This window comes from Borostomias antarcticus (genome assembly GCF_949987555.1).
Source record: "Borostomias antarcticus genome assembly, chromosome: 16".
NCBI lineage: Eukaryota > Metazoa > Chordata > Actinopteri > Stomiiformes > Stomiidae > Borostomias > Borostomias antarcticus.
The window spans coordinates 9,950,928-9,964,415 of NC_140249.1; the positions used below are offsets into that span (position 1 = coordinate 9,950,928).

Consider the following 13,488-nt stretch of genomic DNA (forward strand, 5'->3'; position numbering starts at 1 on the left):
GGCTCACATCACAAGAAGGGCAACAGGTCAGCACAAAACCCCATTAGCATTAGGCTTATTTTGGGATGTTAAATTTAACACACACTTGTTTATCATTCTTATAAGAGCACTAGGATGAAGACCCTGGTGTCCATCAGAGAATATGAGTGTTTAGTATCAGCATGTATGCAAAACCTACTGGTGAACATTGGCATTTCATGATGTCACGTAATTGAATCTCTCTATCTCTGGTGGGTGGCTAGCAGGACTGTTCTGATGTGTGAACATCAAGAGGTTCTCTCTGGGGTTCATGACCTTTGCAGTAGAGACCAGGGGGATCAGACAGAAATATGACACAATGCATGTGATCAAAACATGAAAAGCTTCCTCATATAATACTGAAATACAGAACTATAGGCGGTTCCTGTATTTTTTGGGGATCACATTCTACTTCAAAGGCCTGGTGGGCTAAAGTGTCCTCCATGAGTAGTTGTGCTTCAAAGCGACACACTCGTTCTGTCAGTGTAGAGAGCAGCGGTGGCCGTGCCCAAAATGTGCCGACGGCGCCCACTGCCTAAAAAGTGCCCAAATGCGCAGTGGCACTTAAATAGGCTACTATCTATGTGTCAAACACCGTCAACAATGCCCCCGACACCCCGACATCTCCGTTTGTCTGTCGAGCGTTTGGCTCAGAATCTCCGCCCTCCCTCCTCTGTGCGTGGCGCGGCGTGCCGGTTGATCACAGGCTGGTGTCGGCGGTCTCTGCCTTCGGCGGCGCCGGCTCGGTCAAGGTGTCGGGCCGCCCGTCCCGGCAGAAGAAGACGGCGGGGTTCTTGCAGGCCCACATGGCCACCTCGCCCCCGCTGGCCGGGCTGGAGGAGGACAGGCGGCTCACGTAGCGCTCCCTGACGCGGTCCGCCCGCCTTCGCACGTCACACCGCTGCGTCTGCACCGACAGGTACGCCGCCACGTTCCTAGTCCTGTAGCCCTCCTCCCGACGGCGGCCCAGCAGCATGGAGATGTTGGGGTTGCGGACGGCGTAGATCAGCGGGTTGATGGCGCCGTTGGCCCAGGCCAGCCAGACGGCCAGCGTGTCCATGGCCGGGTCGAAGGTGTAGCCGCCCACGGCGGCCGCCAGGCCCATCAGGCAGTACGGCCCCCAGCAGAAGATGATGAACACGATCATGATCAGCACGGTGGTGGCGGTGCGCATCTCGCTGTAGAAGCGCAGCAGGTAGGCGTAGGTGGTGACCGGACGCACGCGGATCTCCGACAGGCGCACGGTCCGGCAAATGTTGTAGTGGCAGAAGCACATGAGCGCGAAGGGCAGGAGGTGGCACACCACGATCAGGGAGGTGCTGTAGGCCGCGCCCAGCCGGGAGCCGGCTGAGTGGAACACGTACATGCAGTGGTAGAAGCCGGGCTTGTGGACCGCCGGGTCGCCGCGGGAACGGAGCAGCAGGTACCACGGCAGCGAGAAGACCACGGCGGTCAGCCACACCACCGCCAGCAGCTGGGCGGCCTTCCGCCGGCCTATCTTCTCCTGGGGCTGCCTCACGATGGCGTAATACCGGTCGAAGGAGATCAAAGTCATGGTGAGGGTAGAGATGATACCGAAACACGTGTTGAAGAAGCCGTTGGCGACGCAGAACCGGTCCCCGAACATCCACACTCCATCTTTACTGAAGAGCATCACGAACGAGAAGGGCAGGCAGAGCACCGCCGTCAGTAAGTCGGAGAGCGAGAGGGACATGATGAACGCGTTGGTGACCGTCCGCAGCTGTCGGTGTTTGATTATGACTATCACCACGGCCGAGTTCCCCAGGCTGGACAGGAGGAAGATGGCCAGCAGGACGAGCGCCTGGGCCGCCACGGTGACACCGCGGAGCACCGAGGTCCCCTCCGCGCTCTGCACGGGGACGTGTTCTCGGTTCGGGTCGCCTCCACCCGTGATGTTGATCCCGAGGCTGGTCTCCGTGATGAGACCGTTCAACACCGGGGAAACGGTGAGTATTTCCAACGTGGTGCCCGAGGTGTTGTCCGCAGCGCTGCTGCTGTTGCTGCCGCCGCCGTTGCTCAGCAAAGCAATGTTCACCGGGAAATCCATCCGACACGAACGGGGGACGATATCCACGGACGGGGAGGGGATTCATCCCTTTCAGAAGGTCGATCTTCTCCGTGTCTCCGTGAGTAGGAAGAAGCAGGGGCGCGTGTCGCGCTGAATTAAGACGGACCTGTCAAGATCGACGGTCGTCAAACATGTTGTGAAAGGTTTTCAGAAAGAGCCGTATTCCGCTCTTTCTTCCTACGTCCAGTTCCCGGTGGAGCGCCGCGTCTGTCTGCTCGTCACCGGCGTCCGGCGACACCTACCGGTCCAAAACCCCGCCCGCTCGCGCCTCCCCGCATCCCCTCCATCCCGTGACGTTATAGGAGCCGTTGCCATGGTACCCATAATGAGGTTCTTCTGCAGAATTACGCACGCACGTGACGCACCCCATAATTCGATATATGGTCAGATTCAGACGTAGGCCAAAAGAAAAGAGAATAAGAACCAAACATTATAAAGACATAAGTGAAGTATGCGCGTGTGAATACATCCAACATGGATATGGATAACAAGCCTCAACAAATTAAACAGTTTCCTATTTGCCTAAGAAATTATAAGATAAGAAAAAATAGTGTTTATTACATTTACATGTAATGGAAATTTGTCTTTGGCACCATGGTAACACAATCAAAGACAACTAAAGTGCATAAAACATAAATTATAGCAGCAACAGTGTTCAGTGTTCTTGGGCTTTGGTGGGGGGGTACTTATTGTACTACTATAGCATGTCCCTATTTAGAATGGGCACAGCAGAGGGCACACATGATTTCTTGCATCCATTCTTCCTGGCTACCTGAGTCTCCAGCTGAATGATGGGGGTGGGTGATCTCGGATGCTTTTTTGTTGTTGTTATGGACCGATTGTAGGCTATAGGTTCTGGAGTTGCAGTTGTTTGTCTCGGGTGATCTTGCTGGCCTGGTTGACCACCTGAGTCAGCTTGTTCCTGTGTCTGACTGAGCGGTTCCCACACCAGGAGACGATGTTAAAGGTGAGAACACACAGTGAGTGAAGCTTTGAAGCTCTTCAGTTTCCTTTTTTTCCCCTCAAGTTTGTTTATTGGGATTTTCAACAGCACATAAGTGACAAAAAGTTTCTCAAGTGTCAAATGACCACTTTAGGTTTCAATAATAAAGCAAATATATGAAACCCAGAGAGAAGCTGAACATGTAAAGTGCACAAGGATGCTTAAACAGGGCAGTGGGAAAAGCAAAAACCCAAGAAACAGCTTAACATTAAACATAATATATACATAATAATAATAATTATAATAATAATAAAGAAAAAGAAAGAACATGGCCACCACATCAAAATCAGAACCAAATCCAAAATTCACAAGAAAATGGATAACATTCCAAACCACAGAGATATAATGAAGTAGTCTGACTCTGTTACCTAAAGCTATTATAACTCTGGCGTAGCGGTAAGCTGCTCCTCAGGGAGAGACATTGCCTTGCCTTTTTATAGACGTAGTCTGAAAGGACTACTGCACTGGTCTGAAAGGTGAGTTTATTGTCAATGAGTGTTCCCAGGTATTTAATTGAGTGGCCTGTTCCACTTCCTGTTCCGTCATGATAGCTGTCCGGGACAAGTCTATCCACCTCCCAGGCACAGCTCCGTGGTCTGACTACATCACACTGGGGTCAAAGAGGCTGCCGTCAAACCAGGAGGCCAGGTGGTCGATGTGCTAGAGATTATAAATGCTCAAATCAATCCCCTAGTTCCCTGCTGGGGCACTATGCAATGGGCCCCAAAGTCCCAGTGTTTAGGCCTAAAGGTGTCCATTTGATCTGTGTGTGGGATGTTTGCTCAGTGACCTGTCCCTGCATGTCCCTATGTAGACAGCCTGAACCAACAGCTCTTAACAATCTGGCAATCTGATAGTTGTCTCTTTTTCGCCTCCCTCGCCACTGGCTTTGTGAATACATAAAATCTAGTTTCCCTTTCTCTACATTCAATGTAAGGGAACACATAGGTTATTTTGAGTGAACTAAACCTTTACATATCATGGTTGCCAGTTTTATACCAGTCCTCTTGTGCAAAGAAACTGGAAGTACAGTTACAAATAATACTCTTATCAAATAAAAGGGCTGAGCAGATCCCCGTGAACTCGCCTGTCTCCGTTATGTATATATCCTGTCACATGCATTGCATTTAGGCAGGGATCGGGTACTGACAGGGAGACGGAGCACTTATAGCGGGATTTCATTTTTCAGACCTGGCAACCCTGATACAGTACTGCTGCGCAAACCGAAGCTAGAAGCTAGGTAGTTAAGCTAGCTGTAGCAGGGGTGTAACTATAGTGTTACACCATTTAATACCGTATGGGGTTTTACTGGAGAGGAGCAGACGAACCCAGAACTCCATAATCTTTGCTTTGATCATGGGTATGTATGTGTCAGTATTTTGAGGTTAATTATAAACTCGTTCTAGTTTAGAGGATGGGAGCTAACGTAGCCAGCTCTTTGATAGCTTAGCTTGCCTGCTAACGCCTGTGAGCTAACGTAGCTGGCTAGTTGGCTTTTTTTTTGTCAACTCGGCTAACTAACTAACCAGGCCATTATGTTCATCTGCGGTCAATCCATGATACGTTAGCGAGATTAAATGCAGACTTGTCTGTGTTATTGCAGCTGTCGCAGTGAGCTCCACCTGCCCGGGACTGTACTGCGGCAGGACGCTGGTCAACGGCTCCATCGATGGAGAATGTGGGGTGAGTAGATAACAGTACAGTATAGCTAACAGTAAGTAAGCAAATACTAGTACGTGCAAACTCTAGCTCGATGTAATAAGCCCGCTAGCTATGCTAGCTAAGTAGTTTGTTAGTGTAACCGAGTGAAACATGGAGTAGTGGTGAAACTCACTCTTCAAAAAAGCGCTGACAGTCCCTCCAAGAGGGACGTGCCTTTCGGCGCAACTCGTGTCAGCGTGTCCACTCACAAGCGGGAGAGCTTGTCGAACAAGGTTGAGACTAGTACAGGATGGATGAGTGCAATTGAGACTAGGACAGGACCAATGAGTGCAGTTGAGACTAGTACAGGATGGAAGATACAGTTGAGACTAGTACAGGACGGATGAGCACAGTTGAGACTAGTACAGGACGGATGAGCACAGTTGAGTTTAACACAGGATGGATGATACAGTTGAGACTAACACAGGATGGATGATACAGTTGAAACTAGTACAGGACGGATGAGTACAGTTGAGACTAGTACAGGACGGATGATACAGTTGAGACTAGTACAGGACGGATGATGCAGTTGAGACTAGTACAGGATGGATGAGTGCAGTTGAGACTAGTACAGGATGGATGAGTGCAGTTGAGACTAGTACAGGACGGATGAGTGCAGTTGAGATTAGTACAGGATGGATGAGTGCAGTTGAGACTAGTACAGGATGGATAAGCACAGTTGAGACTAGTAGAGGACGGATGATACAGTTGAGACTAGTACAGGACGGATGAGTCCAGTTGAGACTAACACAGGATGGATGAGTGCAGTTGAGACTAGTACAGGACCAATGACTAGTTGGTTTAGTCTGTTTCGCGAGTGATCAGTGGTCCTAATAGTATTGTCTCACCAGCCTTGTTAAGTTTGTTGAGTGATTCATGTGGATGTCATGTTAAGTGTCACCCCTGAGCGTTGTGATGTGGGTCTGACCGGGTCTCAGGTGTGTCCCCGAGGCGAGCGCACCAACATGCAGCGGGTGTGTGAGAGGTGCACGGAGTCTCCGGAGCTGTACGACTGGCTGTACCTGGGCTTCATGGCCATGCTGCCACTGGTGCTGCACTGGTTCTTCATAGAGTGGTACTCCGGCAAGAAGAGGTAGGCCTGAACTCCCCGGCAAGCTCTGACCCCCAGACCACTCACAATAGAATGGAACCTTTATTTGCCGTACTTGTTACGCATGGCAATACACTTTCTATTCTTCTATTCTATTGTACTCTACTGTTAACCCACACAGACATGGCTTACTGATGCTCTACCTACGTTGAGAATGATTCTTTCTCCTCTCTCTCTGTCTCTCTCTCTCGGTCTCTGTCTCTCTCTCTCTCGGTCTCTGTCTCTCTCGGTCTGTCTCCTCTCTCGGTCTCTCTCTCTCTCTGTCTGTCCTGTCTCCTCTCTCTCTCTCTGTCTGTCCTGTCTCGTCCCTGTGCTGTAGCTCCAGCGCCCTGTTCCAGCACGTCACCGCCCTGTTTGAGTGTGGCGTGGCGGGCGTGGTCACCCTGCTGGTCAGCGACCCGGTGGGCCAGCTGGCCGTGCGCTCCTGCCGCGTCCAGATGCTGTCGGACTGGTACACCATGCTGTACAACCCCAGCCCCGACTACGTCAACACGCTGCACTGCACTCAGGAGGCCGTCTTCCCCCTGTGAGTCTCTACGCTGGCGGTCTCTCCTCTGTTAGTATCTCTCTCCTCTGTTAGTATCTCTCTCCTGTTAGTATCTCTGCTGTCTGTCTCTCCTCTGTTAGTATCTCTCTCCTCTGTTATTATCTCTGCTGTCTGTCTCTCCTCTGTTAGTATCTCTCTCTCTGTTAGTATCTCTCTCCTCTGTTAGTATCTCTCTCCTCTGTAAGTATCTCTCTCCTGTTAGTATCTCTCTCCTGTTAGTATCTCTCTCTCTGTTAGTATCTCTCTCCTCTGTTAGTATCTCTCTCCTCTGTAAGTATCTCTCTCCTGTTAGTATCTCTCTCCTCTGTTAGTATCTCTCTCCTCTCCTCTGTTAGTATCTCTGCTGTCTGTCTCTCCTCTGTTAGGGATCTGGGTATTCCATCAGTGGTAGGAACGCCCACACACACACATAACACGATTCTGTCTGCAGCAACACAAGCACACACACACACACACTTTGGGTCTTTCAAATACATTGAGCGTGTGTGTGAGGATGTTTAGAGAGTCAAGTGGCTGGTGGCTGTCCTCTGGGACTCTCCTGCTGGTCTCACCGGGAGAGACCTTCACCAGGTAGGCCCCTCCCCCACCAGCACTGACCCACCCCCCACCCCACCTCCACCCCCAGGTACACCATAGTGCTGATCTACTACGCCTTCTGCCTGGCCTTCATGATGATGCTGCGCCCCCTGCTGGTGAAGAAGATCGCCTGCGGCCTGGGGAAGTCGGAGCGCTTCAGGAGCGTCTACGCCGCCCTCTACTTCTTCCCTGTCCTCACCGTGCTGCAGGCGGTGGGCGGCGGCCTGCTCTGTGAGTGGGCGGAGCCAGACATGCCCCCTGGGACCCGCGCCTAGCTCCAGCAGGTCATGCTGGTGGACTACGCCGGGCTGAGGGCATGTGAAGTCTGTTGCTATACCCCGTTCCTTCAAGGAAAGGGCTGCTAAATGTGTGTTAAACGTTTGGTTCTCCTCTTCCCACCCAGACTACGCCTTCCCCTACATCATCCTGGTGTTGTCCCTGGTCACCCTGGCCGTCTACATGTCTGCCTCTGAAATACAGGTGAGATCACCGCCCCCTCCTCCCAACTTCAATATACACTTCATCACTTTCTCCCCGTCCATCAAACCTTTTTGCGAGTGTGTGGTTATGAGTACCAAACCCTTCACCAAACCTAAACCTAACCGAAACCTAACCTTCACCTTCTCCCTCCGATCCAGTCGTTCAAGAACCTGGTCGCCAAGAAGAAGAGGCTGGTGGTTCTCTTCAGCCATTGGCTCCTTCACGCGTACGGCATCATCTCCATCTCCCGATTGGATAAGCTGGAGCAGGACCTGCCTCTATTGGCCCTGGTGCCGGGGCCAGCCCTGTTCTACCTATTGACGGCCCGGTTCACCGAGCCCAGCCGCGTCCTGTCTGAGGGCGGCAACGGACACTGACCTCTCCGCCCTCACACACCCCGGGGGCTGTGCTTGTTTCAGTTTTCCCCGTACAAAGCTACCAGAGGACCAGTCTCTGGACTAAAACAAGTGCACCTCAGAATGTCTGATGAGATGTGCTCTGGTCTGGGATCAGCTGGAGAGCCCAGTCTGATAAAACAGCCTGTATATATATATATCCCCTGTATATATGTGCATATAGAAAAGCTACATCTATTTAAGCTGCTGTAAATTGCTATTGAATGTTGTGTTGATTGATGTTACTGTAAAGAAATTTTCTGTATCTAAGGTGCCAACTCCCCGTCTCTCTCCCTCTCTCCCTCCTTCTCTCTCTCTCTCCCTCTGTCCCTCTCTCTCTCTCTCTCCCTCTGTCCCTCCCTCTCCCTCTCTCTCTCTATCTCTCTCCCTCTCTGACACGCACATGCTGACTCTCAAGGAAATGTCCATGTTAAGCTGCTGGTTTGTCACTAATGTGTAAACCTTGCTGTAGTCACAGTAATTGTGAATGTTTTCTTGCTTGCTTTTTGAATGCCTCTATGTAACAGAACATCATTTGTTTGTCTGAAAATGTTATAGTATTGCTGTTTGTAGAAGAGCCCAGTGCAGTGAGGACCACAGGACGGGGCTGGGCATCTGAATTATGTTTTATTGAAAATAAAGATATATAAAAAAAGACTGATCTTATCACGACAGTAGTATGTTAAAGACTAGTGGTTGCTCTAACCCTGGCTCTGTCAGAGTGAGTGAGACATGGATGCAGCTAGGGGTCAGGGGTCATGCTGCTAGTCACACTAGTCTAATGTATCAAGGCCTACACTTTTTCTTCTTTTTTTTTCTTTCACATATTTTTTTGAATATTACAATAGTTCAACACAAAGCTGAGGCCTCCGCTGAGGGAGCGCTTCAGCTGGAGAGCGATATAGGGGCGTGGTCGGGGGGGGGCAGAGCGCTTCAGCTGGAGAGCGTTATCTGGGCGTGGTCGGGGGGGGGGGCAGAGCGCTTCAGCTGGAGAGCGTTATCTGGGCGTGGTCGGGGGGGGGCAGAGCGCTTCAGCTGGAGAGCGTTATCTGGGCGTAGTCGGGGGGGGGCAGAGCGCTTCAGCTGGAGAGCGTTATCTGGGTGTGGTCGGGGGGGGGGGGGCAGAGCGCTTCAGCTGGAGAGCGTTATCTGGGTGTGGTCGGGGGGGGCAGAGCGCTTCAGCTGGAGAGCGTTATCTGGGCGTGGTCGGGGGGGGCAGAGCGCTTCAGCTGGAGAGCGTTATCTGGGCGTGGTCGGGGGGGGGCAGAGCGCTTCAGCTGGAGAGCGTTATCTGGGCATAGTCGGGGGGGGGGGGGGGCAGAGCGCTTCAGCTGGAGAGCGTTATCTGGGCGTGGTCGGGGGGGGGGGCAGAGCGCTTCAGCTGGAGAGCGTTATCTGGGTGTGGTCGGGGGGGGGGGGGCAGAGCGCTTCAGCTGGAGAGCGTTATCTGGGTGTGGTCGGGGGGGGGGCAGAGCGCTTCAGCTGGAGAGCGTTATCTGGGTGTGGTCGGGGGGGGGGGGGGCAGAGCGCTTCAGCTGGAGAGCATTATCTGGGCGTAGTCGGGGGGGGGGGGGGGGGGGCAGAGCGCTTCAGCTGGAGAGCGTTATCTGGGCGTAGTCGGGGGGGGGGGCAGAGCGCTTCAGCTGGAGAGCGTTATCTGGGCGTGGACGGGGGGGGGGCAGAGCGCTTCAGCTGGAGAGCGTTATCTGGGCGTAGTCGGGGGGGGGGGGGGGGCAGAGCGCTTCAGCTGGAGAGCGTTGTCGGGGGGGGGGGGGCAGAGCGCTTCAGCTGGAGAGCGTTATCTGGGTGTGGTCGGGGGGGGGGCAGAGCACTTCAGCTGGAGAGCGTTATCTGGGTGTGGTCGGGGGGGGGGGGCAGAGCGCTTCAGCTGGAGAGCGTTATCTGGGTGTGGTCGGGGGGGGGGGGGCAGAGCGCTTCAGCTGGAGAGCATTATCTGGGCGTGGTCGGGGGGGGGGGGCAGAGCGCTTCAGCTGGAGAGCGTTATCTGGGCGTGGTCGGGGGGGGCGAGCAGAGCGCTCAGGCCACGCAGCTGCTGCTCCAGACGGACGTTGACGTCTCCCACCAGGCGCTTCCTGCCCTGGATCTTCATCATGAGGGAGTGGAGAGCCTCCAGGAGCCCCTGGTCCCTCTCTGCACACGCCTGGACAGGAGCACAGGCATCACACACACACACTGTCCATATACACACAAACACATATCTCAGTACCACCTAGCTAGGTTTAGGGTGGCGTAGCTGGTGTGTAAGTCAGAGGAGTCCAGATGCAGTGTGGGTAAAGCCGTACTCACCTCAGTCAGCAAAGTGTCCTGTTCCCAAGCCTCCAGCAGTGTCCCTAGTGAACACACACACTCTTAGGTAGAGAGGTGGTAGAGAACACCAGCAAGTGTGTGTGTGTGAGTGTGTGTGAGTGGTGTGAATGTGTGTGTGTGATCCCACCACTTCCCAATAGTCCCGTCATTAGTACTCGTTGGTCGTTTACCAAATAAGGAGTGCACTTCCTCCTTGAGCCAGCTGATCTCCTGGACATGTCTCCCTTTCTCCTCCCTGGCGTTCGCTATGTCCTCCTTCATCTGCTCAATGCACTGGGACACAAGACAACAACAACAACAACACCCCTATCAGGACATGACCACCCACCTGAGAGTGAGGAACTGAGCAGGTGTGTGCATGTGTGTGTGTGTGCGTGCGTGTTTGTGTGTGCGTGTGTGTGTGTGTGTGTGTGCGTGTGTGTGTGTGTGCTACCAGGTGCAGTCGTGTGTTCTCCATGGTGAGCTGCTCCAGCATCAGTCCGTTCTGGTAGATGCTGGTCTCTGTGGAGCTGATCTGGGCTGAGTGGCCGTTCAGCAGCTCCACCTGCCTCAGACGCAGGGCCTGCAGCTGAGCACACACACTCTCCTGACACACACACGCACACACACACACACGCACGCACACACACACACACACGCACATTACACACACACACCATACCCCTGCACCAAACAGCTGAACCTGCCGCATAGTGTGTGTGTGTGTGTACCTTGGGCTGCAGCAGGGTGTGTGTGTGTGTGTGTGTGTGTGTACCTTGGGCTGCAGCAGGGTGTGTGTGCGCTCCTCCATGTCCTGGATAGACAGCTCCAGCTGGTTCTTGGTGCTCTTCAGTTCTGGAGGGGCACAGGAAACACGGTGGATAGCAGAGACACACTGATGATCACACAGGGAACACGGTGGATAGCAGAGACACACTGATGATCACACAGTACGTTGGGTCTTACAGCACAGCTAGCTAAGTATGCAATACATGGCTTTCTGACTCCAGTCTCAGTCTGGTCAGCTGGACCCATGACCGCTGTGCTCTGACCAGCCCAGCCACATAGCCTGGCTCCACACCCCGGAATCTGAATTCTCAAAATGTGATTCAGAGTCTGGAAAGGCTGTCATCCAGAGTGATTTCTCGGCTGGAATTTCAACCAGGCCGATCAGCGTCCTTTCAATGCGATGACGGAGTTAAACTGTGTGACGTGATTGGTTAGGGGGATGGACTAATCACTGAGGACTCCTTCGGCCACGCCCATCTGGGAGAAGGGCTGTGATGGGAGCCTGTTCAGACTGAATCATGACGTGAAACCAAATGGCAGTTCAGTGTGAGTGGCAGGCTACTTGCTACATTGGAGGGAGGTAGGAATATGATATGGAGTAACCAGGAGTCTGTGGTCTGAGGTGAAGTACTAGCACCCTGGTAGAGATCAGTAGAGATCAGTAGAGATGTTCAGTGTGTGGGCAGTACTGCAGGGTGACTGGTAGAGATCAGTAGAGATCAGTAGAGATGAGTAGAGATGTTCAGTGTGTGGGCAGTACTGCAGGGTGACTGGTAGAGATGAGTAGAGATCAGTAGAGATGAGTAGAGATCAGTAGAGATGTTCAGTGTGTGGGCAGTACTGCAGGGTGACTGGTAGAGATGAGTAGAGATGAGTAGAGATCAGTAGAGATGTTCAGTGTGTGGGCAGTACTGCAGGGTGACTGGTAGAGATCAGTAGAGATGAGTAGAGATCAGTAGAGATGTTCAGTGTGTGGGCAGTACTGCAGGGTGACTGGTTGCTACCGGAGGTGTGTTTCTTCAGCGTCTGGTGTCTGGACTGGTCGATGTCGAACCGGGCCTCCACCCCTTCCAGGACCTTCTCCCTGGCCTTCAGCTCCTCCTCCTTTTCCAGACGCCTCCGGGTCACCTCCTCCCCCTCCGCCTGATAGATGGGTCAGGGGAGGTAGAGGTTACATCACCCCCCCCCGCGCGCGCGCGGTGCGTGGGGGCGTGGCCAAGGAACGTGACGTACCAGGTGCTGTCGGATCCGCCCCCTCATGGAGGTCTTCAGCTGGCTGAGCTCCTCCTCCGCCTCCAACACCTTGAGCTTCAGCTTCTCAATCAGCGAGCCCATGAACACATGATCCTGCAGCCTGGCCTCCTGAGGAAGAGGAGGAGGACCCAGAGAGGAGGAGAGGAGGAGGAGAAGGAGGAGGAGGAGAAGAACCCAGAGATGACGAGATGAAGGGGACAAGCCAGAGAGGAGGAAGAGGAGGGGAGGAGGAGAGGCGGAGGGGAGGAGGAGAATGAAGAGAGGAGGAGCATGGAGGAAAAGAGGAGGAGGAGGGGGAGGAGGAGGAAGATGGCCAAATGTACACTAACGAAAAGTCAAAGATATTGATTTGGTAACCAAAATGGAGACCCTCCCTGAAACAGTCCAGTAACAGTCCAGCATCTTATTCTCCTGACCAGCCAGCGATCTGATCACAACATGGAGCCCACAGGACCACACTATTCCCCTGAGGTCAGGGGTCAGGTGTGTGTGCTGGTCAGAGAGACCAGAGAGAGAGAGACTGACTCCACCTCTTCCCCCAGCTGCTCGTGTCTCTCTCTGGTGGAGTGGATCTGGGCGTTGACGTCTCCCATGTACTGCTCGTGGTCTCTCTTCAGATCCTCCAGAGACTGGCACAGCTCCTCCCTCTCCACCTCAAACATGGCTCTGGAGAGAGACCACACACACACACACACACACACACCTCAGACGTCTGCAGAGAAGACATACTTAATAAACTGTTTTTCAACTTCATGTATTGAACATGTTACTGTCTTGGACCTGGATGGTGAAGACTTCTCTCTCTGAGAAGAATCTACAATACAAGGTCCTGCTATGAGGTAGTCCTGCTGTACTCTGCTGTACTCTGCTGTACTCTACTGTACTCTGCTGTACTCTGCTGTACTCTACTGTTCTCTACTGTACTCTACTGTACTCTACTGTTCTCTGCTGTACTCTGCTGTACTCTACTGTACTCTACTGTACTCTAGTAGGAGTTTACATGCTCTTCTTCTCCTGGTTCAGGTGTCCATGGAGCTCCTCCAGGTTCCTCTGGAACAGGTCCTGGTTCACTCTGGGAAACACAGGACAAATACACACATCAGGACCACACATCATATACACACACCAGATACACACACCATATACACACACCAGATACACACATACAGATACACACATCCAGATACACACACCAGATACACACACCAAATACACACA

The 13,488-nt window shown here is 52.9% G+C and overlaps 2 protein-coding genes across 3 annotated transcripts; one reads left to right on the forward strand and one right to left on the reverse strand.

The window, feature by feature from the left end:
- Nucleotides 1-718: 718 nt before the first annotated feature.
- On the reverse strand, nucleotides 719-2,086 carry gpr135 (G protein-coupled receptor 135; the record flags this gene model as incomplete). Its single annotated transcript, XM_084451181.1, has 1 exon — nucleotides 719-2,086. The coding sequence occupies one exon, from the start codon at nucleotides 2,084-2,086 to the stop codon at nucleotides 719-721; it is 1,368 nt and encodes a 455-aa protein (XP_084307307.1).
- Nucleotides 2,087-4,349: 2,263 nt separating this feature from the next.
- On the forward strand, nucleotides 4,350-8,520 carry jkamp (jnk1/mapk8 associated membrane protein). 2 transcript variants are annotated; one of them, XM_084450898.1, is made up of 7 exons: nucleotides 4,350-4,470; nucleotides 4,714-4,793; nucleotides 5,750-5,904; nucleotides 6,242-6,448; nucleotides 7,095-7,276; nucleotides 7,449-7,525; nucleotides 7,684-8,520. In XM_084450898.1, exons 1-7 carry the CDS (start codon nucleotides 4,467-4,469, stop codon nucleotides 7,900-7,902), a joined length of 924 nt encoding a protein of 307 aa, XP_084307024.1. In that variant the 5' UTR covers nucleotides 4,350-4,466; the 3' UTR covers nucleotides 7,903-8,520. The 2 variants fall into 2 exon arrangements, with proteins under 2 accessions (XP_084307024.1, XP_084307025.1); XM_084450899.1 differs by having other exon boundaries at nucleotides 4,353-4,474.
- Nucleotides 8,521-13,488: the final 4,968 nt, after the last annotated feature.

Coding starts and splice junctions, on each gene's coding strand:
- jkamp (XM_084450898.1), top strand. Junction 4,794..5,749: donor CCATCGATGGAGAATGTGGG/GTGAGTAGATAA, acceptor ACCGGGTCTCAG/GTGTGTCCCCGAGGCGAGCG. Junction 5,905..6,241: donor TGGTACTCCGGCAAGAAGAG/GTAGGCCTGAAC, acceptor CCTGTGCTGTAG/CTCCAGCGCCCTGTTCCAGC.